The 21301-nt window shown below is 43.0% G+C and overlaps 1 protein-coding gene across 1 annotated transcript in view; it reads right to left on the bottom strand.

Moving 5' to 3' along the window:
- Positions 1-21301, bottom strand: part of LOC126458155 (ATP-binding cassette sub-family C member 4-like) — a 215910-nt gene that overhangs the window by 63501 nt on the left and 131108 nt on the right. The window contains exons 15-16 of the mRNA XM_050095017.1: positions 15447-15643; positions 717-1023 (exon numbers count right to left, since the gene is read on the bottom strand). Of these exons, the coding sequence (XP_049950974.1) occupies positions 717-1023; positions 15447-15643 (504 nt within the window). The remainder of the gene's footprint in view (positions 1-716; positions 1024-15446; positions 15644-21301) is intronic.

Genomic DNA, 21301 nt, shown 5'->3' with positions numbered 1-21301 from the left:
GTGAAGGAAGAGGTGGTGAAGGAAGAGGTGGTGAAGGAAGAGGTGGTGAAGGAAGAGGTGGTGAAGGAAGAGGTGGTGAAGGAAGAGGTGGTGAAGGAAGAGGTGGTGAAGGAAGAGGTGGTGAAGGAAGAGGTGGTGAAGGAAGAGGTGGTGAAGGAAGAGGTGGTGAAGGAAGAGGTGGTGAAGGAAGAGGTGGTGAAGGAAGAGGTGGTGAAGGAAGAGGTGAAGGAAGAGGTGAAGGAAGAGGTGAAGGAAGAGGTGAAGGAAGAGGTGAAGGAAGAGGTGAAGGAAGAGGTGAAGGAAGAGGTGAAGGAAGAGGTGAAGGAAGAGGTGAAGGAAGAGGTGAAGGAAGAGGTGAAGGAAGAGGTGAAGGAAGAGGTGAAGGAAGAGGTGAAGGAAGAGGTTCATAACTTTCTGAACAGCATGGCGGCGAGCTGGTATAACATGGGCATGCAAAAACTGCCACAGCGTCTACAGAAATGCATCGACAGAAATGGTGATTATGTCGAAAAATACCTGAATGGTCAAGCTGTAAACTGATGAAAACTATTGTAGAAATAAACAGGTCTATGTACTTATAAAAAAAATAGGAGACCTTACTTTTGGGATTGCCCTCTTAGATTACTTTCTCCCAACACCAATCAGTATTTCAGATATAGATTCTTTGACGGATCAGTGATGTCGTTATGCCCCTATCCAGAGGCGGTGGCACTGACCTGTATCATGTCAAGCGTTGGAAAAGGCAACAGCTCGTCGATGGCGCCGATGTCCTTGGAGAAACGGTTGAGGATGCGGCCGGCGGGGTTGGTGTCGAAGAAGCGGATGGGCGAGCGCAGCACGCGCTCGAACATCCAGTTGTGCAGGCGTCGCGAGGCGCGCATGCACATGGCGGCGAAGCCCAGCGCTCGCGCCGTGCTCAGCAGGATGACGAACGCCACGATGGCGCCGTACGCCGACACGAACCATGTGCTCGACGGCACCTCCTCTCCGTGGCCCAGGCTCCGCTGCTCCTCCGCCGCCGTCCTGGGGCACACCAGACGCTCTCCATTCACTGTCCCACACCCTATGCTAACTGCAGTGGCGGCTCGTGCAAGATTTTACCATTGTGCTAGTGTAAATTGACGAGTGTAAATTTGGAGCAAGGCGGGGAATTGAACCCGGGTCTCCTGCTTATAAGGCAGGTGCGTTAGCCACTAAGTTACCTTGGTACAGAGATTCACACAACTGTGCGCATTACCGTGGCACATCTCACTCCTCGATCCAAATTCAGACTGCCGCCCCAGTCCACTGGAGCACTGACCTTACGCGAGTGAGCTCTCTCAACACAAACCAAGAGCCGACTCAGAAAATTAGGCCTATGTCTGGCCGTCTGGATGCCTCGTCGGACTTCGTCGTGCCGACCAAATCAGGTCACCTGTAACGCGCTTTCACAGAACGGGAGGACGCGTGGAAGACTTATTTCTTTTTTAAGACTACAACGAACTGCTCGGGATAGACCCTTTACAGAGCCCACTTGTTGTCAGCCACATACCAGGCCAGCTAGTAATGGGGAACACAGGCGGTACAATTCGGTACGTTAGGGGAGGGATATGCCCCATCAGTATAGCTCTCAGAAACTTTGTTCAGAACATGGAGACTGGAGCTATTTTCAAGTTATTTCTGGCACAATGCATCCCAGATGAAAATGTTAATGCCTAGAGCATGTTTGAGTAATTTTTTATGTGAGAGTAGAGGAAGATTGGGTTGTATCGGACACTCAAGCTTTACCGCAACTACCGTTTTTCTGAAGTCTGCACTGGAACATTCTCCACCCTACAAGTGCTACGATACATACCTAATACGATTACGAAACTCAAAAATTCGTAACATACTGTTTAAGTTAAAGGTTATGACATAATAAGCCAAGTCAAAGTATTTGTTTGACCTTTTGTCTTTCATTTATCAGATGTGTGATACAGACACTTTATACGAGCAAAAGTCTCATCTGCACAACACCGACATTTGTGACATTAAATCCAGTCTCCTTCGAAGGTATCACTGGTCGTGTAATAGTTTCCTGCTCATCAAAAATTTCTCGGAAAGAAAACTATTTCTTAAAATAGGTTTCACGACCATTTTTCTATTTTCCCGCAAAGCTTTACGTCTATTACTTAACACACTCATCGGAACTCAATATATCTCATTCGTTTCCCCAGTTATTTCAAGAGTTCAGACTTTTTCTACGACTTGCCTGACGCTATTTCCATCCCATTTATGTAGTAATTTCTCCATATTTGCCCGTTAGAAAAGGAATTTAAATTTTTAAGTAATGATGGTGTCTTTTGTTCGGTACACACAAAATTGATTTGTACGATACAGCCCGAAGGTGTCACTGTGGTAGTTCAACATTTCCATTGTTATCACTTCTGCTAGACATTGTCACAGCCTACAATAGAGAATAATATCAGTAGTGTCTAAAGATATTTTAAATGTAATATTGTTTGTTTGCAAACGAAACGTGAACTCCGAAGTAAGTTCGTGGACCGAAAAACTCAACTGAAACGGATACGTTGTTGTCACTTCGAAACACACCGTCGTTTTGGTTTAAAATTCCATGAGCTGTCTTTATCCCCCATAATTCAAAATAAAGCTCTTGTCCAATGCAATCCAAAATCAGTTCTAGGTAATTTTCAGAGAAGGCATTTAATATTGCTTCGCGGGATGGCTTATCGCACCCACACTGACAAAACTAATTTCCTCACCAACTGATGGCTGACTAAGCTGTCCTTCAATGACGACGATATGATACTGGAAAATATGTACTAGCGTACTGAGATTGTCTGAGAAGTTTCGGTTGTATCTGGGATATAACGGTCGATAGGAAGTTTCAATTATAAATTTATGCCCACACATGATACTGCGTCTTGCATAGTCTCACACGCAGCTTCAATTTCGAAAGGTGGTGAAATCGCTTATTCTCAACTATATCAAGAGGGAACCATCGTTAACTAATATAGAATAGGAACAGAAATAGTCTTCTTGCAGTCCTGATAAGCCTTAACTTCGTCATTTAGTTTAACTCATCTTCGGCAACAACGTTGTATAAAACGAAATAGCCTACATGAACGGCTAGGTATGCTTTTGAACAGAGGCTTTTGTAGCACCGGATGGAAACAGGGACCAGGGGAACACAATAAGTGGTGGCTGAGGGTGTCAGCTGCCCGCCAGCCGCTGGTCTGAAGAGAGCACAAAGGGACGTCCTTGCTCAGGACGCGCCCGCGTCCCCGTGTGTGACGATACGAAAATAACTGAACGAGAATGTTGCCGCCGTAAGGAACATCAATGACAAACAAATTTCGGATACAACACTTTAAAGCTGAGAATATTTAAGTCTGTTAAAACCACAGAACAAATACGACAGTTATACAAACTAAGCGATCTCTCCTACCAGAATCTAGGTACTACATTTAAGCATACCCTTCCGTTTATTTGAGTCCAATCCTGCTCTTCCTCGGGGCAAATCATGAATTTCAAAATTGAAGTGTTTGTATTTTTAACTCTTGATCGCCTACAATTTTTAACTTGGTAGTCTAGTAAAAGACAGTCTTCTTTAAGACTCCAGTTAAACTAAATTGTGAGAAGGCAGAGTGACATATTTGTATGAATACGGCCCATTAATGGTGAACATGACCTATTTGTAAATATTTTATGACGAATGTAGTCTAGTATTTTTTGAGTGTTATGAGCTCTCATTATGCACGGAACTGTGCGTATGGGGCTAAAGTACTGGGAAGAAAAATGGTCAACATTACGTGTTTCTGACTAGAGAATCGTACAGGAACCGGATACATTGAGATTAAGATACATTAACGTATTTCATCTCACATGAATATAACAGGACTGCCGCTGCTCTTCTTATACAGTAACGATTTAGCTGGTAGTTTCAATCTCGGGCTATTCGGAGATGATACAGTTCCTACAGGGCAATTCTATCCGTTAAAGATTAGTTAATATTCACTTAGATCCCGACAAAACAATGACTGGCGACTAGTTCTCAACATAGATAAATGCGAAGTTGTGCACACCATGAAGTGTAGGAGCATGGTATCCTTTGGCGACGCGGTTAATGAGTCGCAACTACTGCCAATAAGGTTTGGGAGCAATACTGTGTAGAAAGTTTTATTGAAACGGAGACGTACACCATGGTCCAGTATCTTTGATATCCATTTGTTGAAGAATTCTAGAACATGATCTGAGCTCAAACGTAATGAGGTACCTCGTACACAATGAACTCTTCCTTGGTGACCAGCATGGACTTCGAAACCGGTGATCATGTGACTTGCTCTTTCTCCACATGACGTTCTGAAAGACATGGATCAGATTAAAGTAGCCGGGAAGATGCTGTATTTCTCGATATCTGAAAAGCATTTGATTCAGTACCACATCTACGCTCATTATCAGAAGTATGATCGTATGGGGTATCCAGGGAAATTTGTACCTGCACCGAGGATTTTTTGGTAGGAAAGGTGCAGAGTGTGTCTTGCACCGAGTTTCATCGACGGATGAAGTAATTTAGTACGCACCCCCGAGAAGTGTGTTGGAATCTAAATGTGCATGTTGTATTTTAACGACATTGCAGGCAATATTAATAGTGGTCTCTGACTTTCTGCAGAGGATACAGTTATCTGTAATGAAGTACTGTCAGAAAAAAGCTGCATGTATAATCAGTCGAATTTTGACAAGATTTCGCAATGGTGCAGAGATTAGCAAGCTGCTTTAAATCTACATCTGCATCTACACTGATACTCCGCAAGCCACCCAACGGTGTGTGGCGGAGGGCACTTTACATGCCACTGTCATTACCTCTCTTTCCTGTTCCAGTCGCGTATGGTTCGCAGGAAGAACGACTGTCTGAAAGCCTCCGTGCGCGCTCTAATCTCTCTAATTTTACATTCGTGATCTCCTCGGGAGGTATAAGTAGGGGGAAGCAATATATTCGATACCTCATCCAGAAACGCACCCTCTCGAAACCTGGCGAGCAAGCTACACCGCGATGCAGAGAGCCTCTCTTGCAGAGTCTGCCACTTGAGTTTGTTAAACATCTCCGTAACGCTATCACGGTTACCAAATAACCCTGTGACGAAACGCGCCGCTCTTCTTTGGATCTTTTCTATCTCCTCCGTCAACCCGATCTGGTACGGATCCCACACTGATGAGCAATACTCAAGTATAGGCCGAACGAGTGCTTTGTAAGCCACCTCCTTTGTTGATGGACTACATTTTCTAAGGACTCTCCCAATGAATCTCAATCTGGTACCCGCCTTACTAACTCTCAATCTGGTACCCGCCTTACCAACAATTAATTTATATGATCATTCCACTTCAAATCGTTCCGCACGCATACTCTCAGATATTTTACAGAAGTAACTGCTACCAGTGTTTGTTCCGCTATCATATAATCATACAATAAAGGATCTTTCTTTCTATGTATTCGCAATACATTACATTTGTCTATGTTAAGGGTCAGTTGCCACTCCCTGCACCAAGTGCCTATCCGCTGCAGATCTTCCTGCATTTCGCTACAATTTTCTAATGCTGCAACTTCTCTGTATACTACAGCATCATCCGCGAAAAGCCGTATGGAACTTCCGACACTATCTACTAAGTCATTTATATATATTGTGAAAAGCAATGGTCCCATAACACTCCCCTGTGGCACGCCAGAGGTTACTTTAACGTCTGTAGACGTCTCTCCATTGATAACAACATGCTGTGTTCTGTTTGCTAAAAACTCTTCAATCCAGCCACACAGCTGGTCTGATATTCCGTAGGCTCTTACTTTGTTTATCAGGCGACAGTGCGGAACTGTATCGAACGCCTTCCGGAAGTCAAGAAAGATAGCATCTACCTGGGAGCCTGTATCTAATATTTTCTGGGTCTCATGAACAAATAAGGCGAGCTGGGTCTCACACGATCGCTGTTTCCGGAATCCATGTTGATTCCTACATAGTAGATTCTGGGTTTCCAGAAATGACATGATACGCGAGCAAAAAACATGTTCTAAAATTCTACAAGAGATCGACGTCAGAGATATAGGTCTATAGTTTTGCGCATCTGCTCGACGACCCTTCTTGAAGACTGGGACTATCTGTGCTCTTTTACAATCATTTGGAACCCTCCGTTCCTCTAGAGACTTGCGGTACACGGCTGTTAGAAGGGGGGCTAGTTCTTTCGCGTACTCTGTGTAGAATCGAATTGGTATCCCGTCAGGTCCAGTGGACTTTCCTCTATTGAGTGATTCCAGTTGCTTTTCTATTCCTTGGACACTTATTTCGATGTCAGCCATTTTTTCGTTTGTGCGAGGATTTAGAGAAGGAACTGCAGTGCGGTCTTCCTCTGTGAAACAGCTTTGGAAAAAGGTGTTTAGTATTTCAGCTTTACGCGTGTCATCCTCTGTTTCAATGCCATCATCATCCCGTAGTGTCTGGATATGCTGTGTCGAGCCACTTACTGATTTAACGTAAGACCAGAACTTCCTAGGATTTTCTGTCAAGTCGGTACATAGAATTTCACTTTCGAATTCAATGAACGCTTCACGCATAGCCCTCCTTACGCTAACTTTGGCATCGTTTAACTTCTGTTTGTCTGAGAGGTTTTGGCTGCGTTTAAACTTGGAGTGGAGCTCTCTTTGCTTTCGCAGTAGTTTCCTAACTTTGTTGTTGTACCACGGTGGGTTTTTCCCGTCCCTCACAGTTTTACTCGGCACGTACCTGTCTAAAACGCATTTTACGATTGCCTTGAACTTTTTCCATAAACACTCAACATTGTCAGTGTCGGAACAGAAATTTTCGTTTTGATCTGTTAGGTAGTCTGAAATCTGCCTTCTATTACTCTTGCTAAACAGATAAACCTTCCTCCCTTTTTTTATATTCCTATTAACTTCCATATTCAGGGATGCTGCAACGGCCTTATGATCACTGATTCCCTGTTCTGTACATACAGAGTCGAAAAGTTCGGGTCTGTTTGTTATCAGTAGGTTCAGAAATGTAAAATTGTGCACTCGACAAAACGGGAAAAACCTAGTAACCCACGATTATAACATGAAAGAGTCACAACTAGAATCGGTGAACCGATCCAAGTATGTGGGTGTAACAATTTGTAGGGATACGAAATGGAAAAAATTGACAGGCTAAGTAGTGACGCAGGTGGCCGACTTCGTTTCAGTGGCAGAATAGAAGGAAAATTAAATCAGTCTAGGAAGAAGATGGTTTCTGTGACCCATCTTACAACACTACACAGGATTGCGAGACCCTTACCAGATAGGGATATCAAGGGATACTTAAGGTGTGGGCAGGACGAATGGCCACATATTTATTTGGCACGTTGGAAAGTGTCACGAAAATGTTGAAGAAACTTAACTGGCAGACACTTCAAGACAAAGACGAACTATCTCGAGAAAGCTTGCTTACGTAGTTTCAAGAATTTGCTTTATGACTAGAAATATACTACAGCCTCTTACGTATCTAAACCATATGGATTCTAAGGACAAGAGTCAATCAATTACAGCGCGGACAGAGGCACTTATAAACAGTAATTCTTCTCGCGCTCCGTACTTGTATAGAACGGGGAGAAGAGCTAATAACTAGTACAATGAGAAGTACTGTCTGCCCTGCATCTCAGAGTAATTTTCACATTATAGATGTGGACGTAGATTTAGGTCGCGCCCCAAGATATCAACTGTCACATGCTAAAGACAGCTGAAGGAAATTGCATTGTGGGCACGCACAAAACGAGAAGCGAAGCCTTAGTGGAAAACAACATGTCTCACTGTTAGCATGGTGAGTGAGCCAATGTTGGTAGTGCAGGTTGTGGCTTCGGCGCCAACCGACTACTTCTGGTACGGGCACAGTAGGCTCCGTTGTAGGTAATGCAAATGGCAGTCTAAGATACTTAACTTTCCACGACAAAATTGCTGTGTCTGCTATTTCGGCGCATTTAGTTATCAAATTTTCCGAAGTAGGAACCGCATAGTAGGACCAGCCTAGAGATCTATCGGTACTCACTGAACACCATGCGCTACGTAATATGTTCCAAATCGCCAAGCAGAAAAAGGGAATTTTTTCCAGGACTCATACACTGAGTGCTATTGGCGATAGAAAGGTAGGGTTGGCTGTTTTGGATATTCCTTGGGCTAGGGATCATTCGTATAACCAACAGAAGGATCGGGTTACTGTAACTACGTTACAGTGCAGGGTCAAAGTTTGGATATTATACATTTCCTCCAGCTTGGGTAAATAAAGGAAATCGGCTGGTTCTTTTTCCATTAGAAGTGTCTACGGCGAACCTTAAGGTCCTTATGGAGGCACCGTTTAATTCGGTGGCGAATTCTGAGAAAATCTGCTATGCACAACATAGAGGCTCAAAGTTACCTTACCTGTACTCACAAAAATCCGGTGTTCTGTAACGTGACCTAGCACGAAGAAATATGCAGTGAAGTGTGTTCGTTATTATCAGAATGGTTCTGGGAACGCCAATATAGTACTGGGAACCCCAGTGTACTACTGAAGCACATGCAAAGTTTTTTTGCAGTTAAAATCTAGTCAGAAGTGTTAAACATATTCTGCGTTATTTCAATTTCACATAAGTGAAGTATCAAAATCTTCTGACCCACAAAGTTCTTTTCGTATGAGTGACATGACCTGCTGTAGCAGGGAAAGAAAGGGAACCAATGGAAAAATACCCCTATCGAGCTCATGAAAAGCTAATATGCTCACCGTTTTGAATCACTCACTGAAAAGTGGGGTACGAACTGTCTCATTCCACCTTCCTCAGCATCTTTAAAATTTTTCCCAAACTTCTGTACTGCGAACATATTCGTGCTTTATGATTGAAGGGGTCAGTGTCAGTGGTGAAGAGACGAAGTAATAAATACCGGAAGATAGTGGACAGTGGTTATGGAACAGAAAGAACGAAGGAGACAACTGCAGTATGAGAGAAAGAGAGGGAGAGAAGGGCAATGGAACACCGCTGATAGTAACAGAACATTGTTAGGAAATGAGTGAAGGAGACAGCGATAGTGGCAGAGGAATAAATAGAAGGAAAAGTAGAACTGGGTGACAGCCAGTGATATTGTGAGAGCGAGTCTACGACAATGACAACGAGGAAGAGAGACAGTGATACTGAGAAGAGACAGCAGCATTTGGAAGGAATGAATGAATGAGACAGTGACGGGAGACAGTGGCAGTAGTAGGACAGGACGAAGGAGACTGTGGCTGTGAGACGGGGGACAGTGACAACGAGTTGGGCTGAGTGAGTGAGTGAGAATGGCCAAGTGAGACACCATGGGTATGAGCGCCTTTCCGCGATGGGTTAGTGGATGTGAACGGATTACAATTAGGGGGGCTTGTGGGTGTGAGATGTGAGCTGCATGTTAAATATAGCGCGAGTACGTTGGAATGCCAAAGTTTTTGAAGTGCTGAGGAAGGTAGAGTGAGACAGCTTACATTCAGCGTTTTTTAAAAGAGGAGTACATTAGACTTCTTTGTGCTCCGACAGCATTTTTTCGCTGGTACATATTACTCAAAGTAGCCTGCCACGTTTTTATGTCCATTTCAACTTAATCTCAGGAACTACTACAGTAGATGAACTGATTCACGAGAAAGGCTTGTGTACGTATTTTAGGAGTGTTACAGGCAAGAGACGACGTCTGACTGCTGTTACTTAGTGCGGTCCGAGGGAAGCCGGGGCAGGTCGCTAGGCGATCCTAAAAACAATGAAACACCTGACGCAACTGCTACGTTAGTATGGATACTGCACCAGTTGGCTCTTGGAGGACGCCGACAAGTTTCAGAGCAGCTATGGCCACATGAACGCTGTCGCCCCTATGCTGATGTCTGGTAAAGGAGACCGCTTATAAAACACTAATACGACCTATTCTTGAGTACTGCTCGAGCGTTTGGATCCCTATCAGGTCGGATTGAGGGAGGACATAGAAGCAATTCAAAGGCGGGCTGCTAGATTTGTTACTGGTAGGTTTGATCATCACGCGAGTGTTGCGGAAATGCTTCAGGAACTCGGGTGGGAGTCTCTGGAGGAAAGGAGGCGTTCTTTTCATGATTCGCTACTGAGGAAATTTAGAGAACCAGCATTTGAGGCTGACTGCAGTACAATTTTTCTGGCGCCAACTTATATTTCGCGGAAGGACCACAAAGATAAGATAAGAGAGATTAGGGCTCGTACAGAGGCATATAGGCAGACATTTTTCCCTCTTTCTGTTTGGAAGTGGAACAGGGAGAGAAGGTGCTAGTTGTGGTACGAGGTACCCTCCGCCACGCACCGTATGGTGATTGCGGAGTATGTATGTAGATGTAGATAGTGTGGATAGACAGTGGGGCTAACAGTCTGGGACCGGCGAGAGGGGGGGCACAAGTAACACGGGAGGACGGGGCTGGCCTGGAATGTCCTGGCGTGGGGATGCAAGTAACGCATCATGCTGCGAATCCTTGGTGGCTGCCTTCATTCTCTCAGTGTGTTCGCATAAATGGTGAGCTCCCGTTTCCAAATGTTTCACACGAAACTGTGTTATGCTTAGCTCAAAGGGGACTAATCGTGCACCAGCTTATTTTATTTATATATTTATTTATTGTTCCGTGGGACTACATTTAGGAGAAGTCTCCATGGTCATGGAACGAGTCAATACATGAAATTATAACACGATTGTAGAAACAGATAAAATGAAATATAAGAAACATATTCAGGCGACAAGTCGTTAGTTTAAATAAAGAAAATCAAGAATGTAACACTGGAATTTGCTTCATTTTTTAGCTCTTCCAGGAGCTCCTCGACAGAATAGAAGGAGTGAGCCATGAGGAAATTCTTCAGTTTAGACTTAAAAGTGTTTGGGCTACTGCTAAAATTTTTGAGTTCTTGTGGTAGCTTGTTGAAAATGGATGCAGCAGAATACTGCACTCCTTTCTGCACAAGAGTCAAGGAAGTGCATTCCACATGCAGATTTGATTTCTGCCTAGTATTAACTGAGTGAAAGCTGCTAACTCTTGGGAATAAGCTAATATTGCTAACAACAAACGACATTAAAGAAAATACATACTGTGAGGGCAATGTCAAAATTCCCAGACTATTGAATAGGGGTCGACAAGAGGTTTTCGAACTTACACCATACATAGCTCGAACAGCCTGTTTTTGAGCCAAAAATACCCTTTTTGAATCAGAACAATTACCCCAAAAAATAATACCATATGACATAAGCGTATGAAAATATGCGAAGTATACTACTTTTCGTGTTGAAATGTCACTTATTTCAGATACTGTTCTAATGGTAAATAAAGCGGCATTTAGTTTCTGAACAAGATCCTGAACATGGGCTTTCCACAACAGCTTACTATCTATCCGTACGCCTAGGAACTTGAACTGTTCCGTCTCGCTTATAACATGCCCATTCTGTCTGATTAAAATGTCAGTTCTTGTTGAATTGTGGGTTAGAAACTGTAAAAACTGAGTCTTACTGTGATTTAGCATCAAATTATTTTCCACAAGCCACGAACTTATATCATGAACTACATTATTTGATAATGTTTCAATATTACGTACAAGATCCTTCACTACCAAGGTGGTGTCATCAGCAAACAGAAATATTTTTGAATCACCTGTAATACTAGAAGGCATATCATTTACATAAATAAGAAACAGCAGTGGCCCCAGCACCGACCCTTGGGGAACGCCCCATTTAACAGTGCCCCATTGGGACTGAACATCATTACCACTCTCAATATTGCGGAGGATTACCTTCTGCTTTCTGTTCTTAAAGTAGGAGGCGAACCAATTGTAAGCTACTCCCCTTACTCCATAATGTTCCAACTTCTGCAGTAATATTTTGTGGTCAACACAGTCAAAAGCCTTCGTTAAATCAAAGAAAACACCTAACGTTCGCAACCTTTTATTTAACCCGTCCAAAACCTCACAAAGAAAAGAGACTATAGCAATTTCAGTTGTTAAGCCATTTCTAAAACCAAACTGTACATTTGACAGCAAATTATGTGAATTTAAGTGCTGCAGTAACCTTGTATATACAACCCTCTCGATAACTTTAGCAAACACCGATGGCATAGAAATAGGTCTATAATTGTCAACATTATCCCTGTCTCCCTTTTTATAAAGTGGCTTCACTACCGAGTACTTTAATCGGTCAGGAAACCGACCACTCCTAAAGGAAAAGTTACAGATATGGCTAAGTACTGAGCTAACATACGTGGAACAATACTTCAGTATTCTGCTAGATACCCCGTCATATCCATGAGAGTTCTTGGTCTTTAGAGATTTAATTATTAACTCAATCTCCCTCTTGTCAGTATCATGGAGGAGCATTTCAGGTAACAGTCTCGGAACACGTTTTTCTAAGAGCGCTATATGATTCCCTGTTGGGACTAGGTTTCTATTTAGTTCACCTGCTATATTCAGAAAGTGATTATTAAGTACTGTACATATATGCGACTTATCAGTAACACGGACATCCCCACTACGCACTGATTCTATATTCTCGACCTGTCTCTGCAGACCAGCCACTTCCTTTACGACTGACCATATGGTTTTAATTTTATCCTGAGACTTAGCTATTCTATCTGCATACCACATACTTTTTGCCTTCCTAATAACTTTTTTAAGTACTTTACAATACTGTTTGTAATGGGCTGCTGCATTTAGATTTTGACTGTTTCTAACGTTTTGATATAATTGCCACTTTGTTCTACAAGATATTCTTATCCCTTTAGTCAGCCACCCAGGCTGCCTGTTTGTGCTAGTACCCTGTTTTGAACGTTCTAACGGAAAGCAACTTTCAAAGAGCACGAGAGAAGTCTTGAGGAAGGCATTATATTTATCGTCTACGGTATCAGCACTATAAACATCTTGCCACTCTTGTTCCTTGATAAGGTTTACAAAAGTCTGTACAGCAACTGGATCAGCTTTCCTAAAAAGTTGGTAACTATATTTAACATGTGTTGCAGCACAAAAATCTTTTAGACTTAAAATTTGTGCATCATGATCTGAAAGGCCATTCACCTTTTTGCTAACAGAATGCCCTTCTAATAATGACGAATGAACAAAAATATTGTCTATGGTTGTTCTACTGTTCCCTTGCACTCTCGTTGGAAAGAATACGGTTTGCATAAGATTATATGAATTAAGGAGGTCTACCAGCATCCTTTTCCTTGCACAATCACTTATACAATTAATATTGAAGTCACCACATATAACTAACTTTTTGTATTTCCTATAAAGTGAACCAAGAACCTCCTCTAGCTTTAGCAAAAATGTTGTGAAATCGGAGTCTGGGGATCTATAAATAACAACAGTAAGAAGTTTAGCTCCACTAAATTTAACCACACCTGCACAACATTCAAACACCTTTTCAGTGCAGTACTTTGAAACATCAATTGACTCAAATGGGATACCGTTTTTCACATACATGGCTACTCCCCCACACCGCAAATAGCTCCTAGAAAAGCTGCCAGCCAACCTGTATCCTGGTAAAGGAAGCCTCTGAATTATCTCCTTATTTAAGAAGTGTTCAGATATACCAATAATTTCAGAGTCAACATCTATAAGCAGTTCACTAACTTTACCTCTAATACCTTGTATATTTTGATGAAATATACTAATTCCCTCATTAATCGGATACCCAAGCTTTGTAGAAAGTGGTTTCTTTGTTAGAGAGACTTCCCTTAAGCAGGAATACCTATCAGCTGACTTCAATCTAAAAAAGGTACAGCTCTAACACCCGCAACTACCGGAATTTTCCCATGAGTGGTCCCACCACCCCCACCTATGCTGTCACCTATAAGTTTTGCCAACCTCCCCTTCCCATACCTGTTGAGGTGCAGGCCATGTCTAGTGAAACCCGTCCTACTGATAGACTCCACCGACACCACTGAAATGTGACTCATGCCTTCTGTCATCAGCGCACCCCCAAGTCTCATGTTATTATGCCTGACGGCTGTATTAAGATGAGGCCGATCGTGACGCTGAAACAGTTCCACGAAATGCACATTCGTGTTGCCAGTCTGAGTGGCTATCTTTTCCAGGTCACCATCTATGTCATACTCCCCATCCCTATCAATACTATTACCAGCCCCACCCACAATCACTACCTGATCCTCTTTAGTAAAATCCCTACATAACCCCCCTATGTTAAAAGTCACCTGAGCCAATCCTGCATTACGGTTCACAATGCCGGTGACCTGGTACTCACTCCCCTAAACTTCCTGCAACTGCTGGCCTACACCTCTACCATGAGAACTACCTAACAGCAGAACCTTCTTCTTTCTCTTAGACTTTGCAACTGTCCTAGCCACCGTAACTGCTGAGGTCTGCTGCATACTTTCTACATCTACAGCTACTAGAGATTCCTCTCCACTGGACTCTGACAGTTGGTCATATCTATTACAAACACCAATAGTAAAACTATCTGAAAATCTACTTCTCCTAGCAGATCTCTTGCCAACAGCCAGCTCCCATTCCCCAACCCCCTTCTCCCTCCTCATCCTATCTAGTTCCTCCTGTGCGTTTTTCAACTGCACCTGAAGGGCACAGATCTTACGCTCCTGCTCCTCTATCAACTTACTCTTGCTACATAACTTGCAGTTCCAGGAGAGGCTCTCACGAGAATGCCCACTGGCTTCCCCACTGCATTCCCCCCAGCTTAATAGACACTATTCACTGAATCTTCTTGTTTAACTGATATACTGAATTTTACTGTTTGCACCGTGGAGTTGCGTTGCAGAACTACCTTTTAATGTCTGTCCTGGTAATGTACCACTCTGTGGACTTAAACGTATGTACCGTGAATACTTAAGTGTAGGTTTCTGTCGTATCAAATATGGGCTTGAGTGGCAATAGGGCAAGAAGCCTGCTTTTTCTGTTAACGCTTCATGATTTTTAAGCTAGTACTTTTACGCTCGTGTCACGTTTTGATTTTAACGTTCCAATATGAGACTGCTGTGAGAATTTCTTCTAATACCTTAGTTCTATTTTAATTATCAAATGATTTACGGTTCGTAAAACAAAGCCCTTTGTTTTGTAACACAGTTAATGTGTAAAATCTGACAGCCATTGTTTGAATTTTACCTTTATAGCTGGTTCTATTGTGGTAAAATTTTAGAGGCTAGAGGTAGTTGCTGTCTTGGATGCTCTAACTGTAAAATATCTGTATACATTGATTGGTTCTGTGGTCAAAGGAGCAACATGAGTAATTCGTGCACGTGTTGATTGTAAAAAGAATTGCTTAATATTATTTGTTGAGTTCGGTCCGATGGCTATCCGAACCAGGATCCTTGTATCCTACGTGTATGTTGTCATTGAAAAGGGTCAACCGTTTCAAAAACATTCATTTTAAATACACTTTTGAGAGCCACAACGTGTTGTGAGAAGGACACGCTCCAGAGCAGTTGTCTCACCAGTAGGAGAGCCAGTAGTCGCAGAGGCTGGTGACGGCCTGCGTGGCGACGATGACGGCTGCGACGGCGAGCAGCAGGCAGCAGCCGCCCGCCGAGCGCGCGTAGCCCCACAGGGAGCGCCACAGCACGCGCGAGTCCACCGCCTCCTCCAGCACCTCGTCGTCCGTGTCCGGCGGCGACGGCGACCCCGGCATGCCCTGCCGACACACACACACCCGTCCTCACCTCATTTTTCCTGAACAGCCTGCTCACAGGCCTTACTAGCACGTAGATCTGCCATACCGTTTTCGCCAGTGGTACGACTGAAACACCCCCCCCCCCCCCCGCCCCACCACCACAAACACCCCTGCGTGCACAGAGTCGCTCACCTGAATAAATCTGCTGACCTTAGACAGACAAAATATCTGAAGCGCCACACAATAACTTAGTACTTACGAAGTAAGAGGCAACAGAAAGTAACCTGCATATTTGTAAAACAAGTTGGGTGTTAAAAAATAGACTAGAGCAGTAGTAAGAGTAAAAATATGTAATAAAGGTTAGTAAATAACAGGACGGAGAGAGAATGTACAGCGATGTTAACACGATTCTAGTAGTAGTAGTAGTAGTAGTAGTAGTAGTAGTAGTATATTTCTACGATTGCAGTAGTTACAGAACATTACATTTTAGTAATATTAACCGAAATTTGGTGGCACCAGCTTCTGCAATGGGCGTAGATAATGCAGTCTGAGGCCAACAGCTAAAAACTCGGCACTCGGGTGGAGGGTAAATAGAATTACGGAGTGCAGCAGCAGCCTATGAACGAGCAGCTCAGTGTCTCACTGAGGTCCTCACCTTGACGGCCGCGCTCTGAAGTTCAAATATGCGCTTACGTAACATCCGAAAGTTTAACATATTGCAATGAGATCAAACAAGTAGCAGAGGATAACCGCTGTTGGCCCGCTTCACCTCCGCGACTATTGTCAACATCGCAGCGATAACAGCCAAGGCAATAGCTTTAATTTATCCTCATAGCTGGCTTTGAATTGCGCAGCAGTGGAACAAATGTGCAAAAAGTAATGCAACCTTTCGGAAGTAATGTTTCATTTCTTGTTGGACGTGTGCCCTTTGTTTAATTGAATAAGAAATTGGTTGCGCATTACTACAAACCGTATTTACTGTCTTACTACATTAGATCTCTACAGAAGAATACTGAAGATTATATGATTATTTCGTTGTCTAACCAGAACTTACTGACCCGGATTGTGGAGGAAATAATTTATGTTACAACTTTACTAAAACAAGGAATCGGTTGATAGCACACATCTTGAGACATCGTCAAATGCCCGTGTGTAGTACGTGCATAGGGAGACCAACACATGAAAGCACTAAACAGGTTATAAAGGATGTACGTCGCAGTAGTTATTGAGAGTTGAAGAGGCTTGCACAGGATGGACTTGCGTGCAGAGGAGCAACAAACCACATCTCCGACTGAATATCGCAAGAACGACAGTACATTAGATGTGCCTGTTATGATGAGATTCAGCATGGCTTCCATAAAAAGTGTCGTGTGGACCCATTAAACAAGTCGGCCATCAAACGACTGTGTTACAATGGTCACAATACAGAAAATGAGGCACATAAGGACTAAACATGCTTCTCAAAAGTCGAGACCAACTTTTATTCCATCAGGAACCGTTGTGCACAGCGACCGTAGATTGTATGGAAGGAGAGGCACAGCAGTCAGTCGCAGTCCCATTAGTTTTTATTATGCTTGCAAATCTGGATTTCTGCTGTAAATAGCCATCCTCAGTGCATTTTCGTTACAATTCAACAGACTCAAACCAGTTCATGTCACCATGTTCTTACAGGGTGTATAGGCAGAAGAATACAAAGTCTTTAACTCAGGAGAGTTAATCGACGTGCAAGCTGAATATTGTTTTTGCCAGCGAAGTTTGTCGAATGTCTGTCTGACGGCCTTGTTTTTCTGTTCGTAGCGTAGAAACGGTATTGTATGTAAATGGGTAATTGTTTGATTACAGAGTTACTGGACAAAGACAAAACCGAGGAAATATGCAAGAGCGTGCGACCGAAGTGAGTGTTCAACCACCGTGCAAAACTTTTAGTATGAAATGCAGCTTCTAGATGGAGTGTAAAGAAAATTTAATTAGCCTCCGAAGGAGGCAGGTGACAAGGTTAGTGTTCGAAAGACACGCGGGTAAGCCCCGTCAATGTGAGAATCGTACGAGGCAGCATTAATTCAGGAGATTCAAAGAACAGCAGTGTTCTTCGTCACGGATTCGTTTAGTCAACGTGAGAGCAGCACAGGAATGCTTATCATACTCCAATGCCAGACGCAAAGAGACACACTTTGTGTCAAGAAAGGTTTACTGATGAAATTCCAATTGCGTGTGTTGCTGGAAGAGTCAAGCAAGGTATTAATCCTTCCTAAAACGTCTCGCAAATAACTAAGATGTGAAAACAGGAGAAAATCAGAAATATATCACAACAATCTCTTCTCCCTAACCATTCGCAAATAAAACACAAAAGTGGATCAACTATTTAGACACATGAAGTATCCATCACAGTGCCCCGTAAGATGGTTCGCGGAGAATGGAGTGATACAGTCATAGCAAGTTCATCGATTCTACAAAATTCAGCGAGCGGTCAGTTTTAGTCTGCAAGTCTCGTTATAGTTGCCAGCGAAGCTTACCACACCGTATTTAGTTTACACCTTTCTAGTCTCGTAAATAGCATAGCTGATATTTTAATCCAGGTTGTCCGTTGTCGTTCGTCAACAGTTGTGTTACGCTTACTAACCGTCATTAACTCAATTTCTAGTGCTATTGATTAAGAACGCACTTTTTTTATGGACCAGTACTGAAAATCAGGTCCATCCAGCAGCTTATACATAGTCGTCCTCAACCTTAGGACAAGAGGAGCACTTACTCTGTTCTGGAATCCGGGCAAGCTTTTGTACTCATTACGGAAGTCCCGCACATTCTTGGCTTACTCGAAAGTGACGTCTAAATGATGTGTACACGTCCAGCCTAACAGATTCGCCGGAAATCGCGACATATTAGGAAACAAACAGCCAACTATTTGAGACACTTTAGAATACAAGTGTAATTTCTGGTCGTATCACTCGTAGCAACTTTAGTCTTCGTTTTCTAATCAGACATAAATCACAAAATCTAAGAAACTCGTTCCTGAGAGAGCACATTCTTATATGTAAATGATATAGAATGTTGGAGAGCATACCTTTAAAAATTAGTAGGCCGGCCGAAGTGGCCGAGCGGTTAAAGGCGCTACAGTCTGGAACCGCACGACCGCGACGGTCGCAGGTTCGAATCCTGCCTCGGGCATGGATGTGTGTGATGTCCTTAGGTTAGTTAGGTTTAAGTAGTTCTAAGTTCTAGGGGACTTATGACCACAGCAGTTGAGTCCCATAGTGCTCCGAGCCATTTTTTTTTTAAATTAGTAAAGAGAGTTCCACGATCTGTTAAAAACGCTGAGATGATTATACTTGCACATAGTATGATACGAAACTACTTTCTTCAACTGTAATCCACGTCCTTAACCATTACGCTATGCTGAAGATATCCAACTATCAACAACCATGTTTTTCATTTTGGTATCTCTTAGAGGTCTTTTCCACTGATGCCTCACTGGCAGCTATAAAACAGCGTACCAAACTAGTGACAATTTTTCAACGCGCCATTGCTCTGAAACGAAATACGACGAAATCAATATGGCGTTTGTCGTGTTGAGTGCCTCTACCTTTGGACGTCGCTTCCTAGTAAACGTAGAGGACTTTCACTCCAAGCTGTGACTTCAGACGCCCAAAGTTCTGGCTGGCCAGTGCAGGTACCACGCAGACAGCTCCACACAGGGGAAGTCGCTCTGGAGCTATTAAGCGTGGCGGGAGAGGGCGGGGGGGGGGGGGGGGGGGCGCTCAGCAGCCGACGGAGCCTGCCTGGGGATACATCGTGCCAGCCAGGAAGAAAACTTACAGCGAATCTTACTTCGTGTGACGTGGGCCTTAAGCGAGCCTAATAGTCTCCGACTGGAAATTGCTTGACACAGATTACGAAAATACCAATCATGGACTCCAGGTTGGACAAAGCCCCCTACCATCAGATGTCAGCAACCGGCTCTGGCATTCCTAACAGCCAATAGGCAGCCACACCAATGATGAATTACATGTTACAAAATACGTAGGCCAGTGGCACAAAATGGGGTTCGCGTTGCATTAGTTTGCCGGTACAAAGAGTACATAAGTTGGTGAAATTGGTTTAGCAACCACGTGTGTCTGATCTGTAATACCAAAGCAATCGACGCAAACTGCACTTCGGAGGAGTGAGTGGCTGGAATAAAGGTCCTAGCGTATAGGGATCGTGGGAGAACAACACAAAAGAACTACCGTTCACTTCGCAACTAGATAAATTTCTCGAAGCGACGAAGTGATTTCAGAACGCATATAACGAAAATTGATGTCCGTGAATATCTTAAACTTCAGTAAGAGAGATCGCTGGTGACACTAGCCCATACATGGAAACACGTAAGGAATCGAGATGTATCCTACGCTCTGTGATGATTCTCTACCACGGCGATACCAGACAATAGAATGCTGCGTACGACATGAAACTTACGACGATGACTGACATTGTACAAGTCTGAGTCAGGTACGCCATTCGAGGTTGCTTCACTTTCACAGAATCTAGCCTATTTGTCGTTGCCGGTAATCGCAGTTCTCAAGCTCACGTGTAGTACGTGACATTGCCTCGCTCAATAGACTGAGTGCAAACAAGGGCATCTAAGTGTAGCTAAGCAAGTGAATTCGAATTAGTTTCAGCTATACTAACATTTAATAATGTCACTATTCAGGAATTATACTAGAATTAGCCACAGTGGCACACCAACTATAAACTAGCACATTTCTTAAATCCAGGCCACAAACAGTTAAAAGCGCGAACAATGTAAGGAAATCTAATCACCCCTATCTTCTTACTCGATACTATTTCAAAGGACAGAACAGTTTGAGTGTATTTAACATTACTCTTATCAGAATTTAATGCCACATTCGTTTATAGTTATTTAGGAGAACAAGGCAGTTCTCGAGATGAATGGATACAGACAATTGTGCTTTATTGAGGCCCACTCCCCTCCCCAATATACGAAATGAACATTTCACCATCACATTTCATAGTTTCCGAGACAAAAATGTGGTACCAGATGTAAAAGACTTAAATCAAGGTGGCGATGAAAACCGACGATGTTTATGGAGTACGAACTAAATGCAATGATTCTCGTCGCAAAAATGAAAAACACTGCGGCTAGACGACAGAACACAGCACGTTTCAGAGTGCTGAAATTGTATTAATTAATCGTAAAGTATAGGCAGAAGCACTAGCATATACATATAAGGGAGATTATTTGTGCTTTCAGTCTTGAAAAAAAAAAGAAAAGGACCATGATACGGAAATCGCGTGCATTAACTTAGAAACTCATTTCCGTTCACCTACCACTCAGATAACTTTTTTCTTGATTTTTTGAAATAATTCGTTTTGTAGTAATATCTTATGAATATCTGCAAAGAATGTACGTAGGGTAAAAAATATGACCCGCAACAGCTTAAAAGGAAAGGATCGGAGAGTGATGTCAGTGCCCTGGAAAATATTTTCTCACCTATCACCAACGTTAGATGCAGGATGCAGGCCTTCAGGTACCACACGAGGAAATAGCTACATATAAAATCTACACCCAAATAGCTGGAAATTGATACTGAAGATGAAGTATAGCACCACCATATAGGTACTTTGCTCCTTCAAATACCCTTGAGATATTATACTGCTGAAGTGTTAGAGACGCAAATACAA

The sequence above is a fragment of the Schistocerca serialis genome, chromosome 2 (genome assembly GCF_023864345.2).
Source record: "Schistocerca serialis cubense isolate TAMUIC-IGC-003099 chromosome 2, iqSchSeri2.2, whole genome shotgun sequence".
NCBI classification, from domain to species: domain Eukaryota; kingdom Metazoa; phylum Arthropoda; class Insecta; order Orthoptera; family Acrididae; genus Schistocerca; species Schistocerca serialis.
The sequence above is the reverse complement of the archived record's forward strand: the minus strand, read 5'-3'. Positions and strand labels throughout refer to the sequence as shown.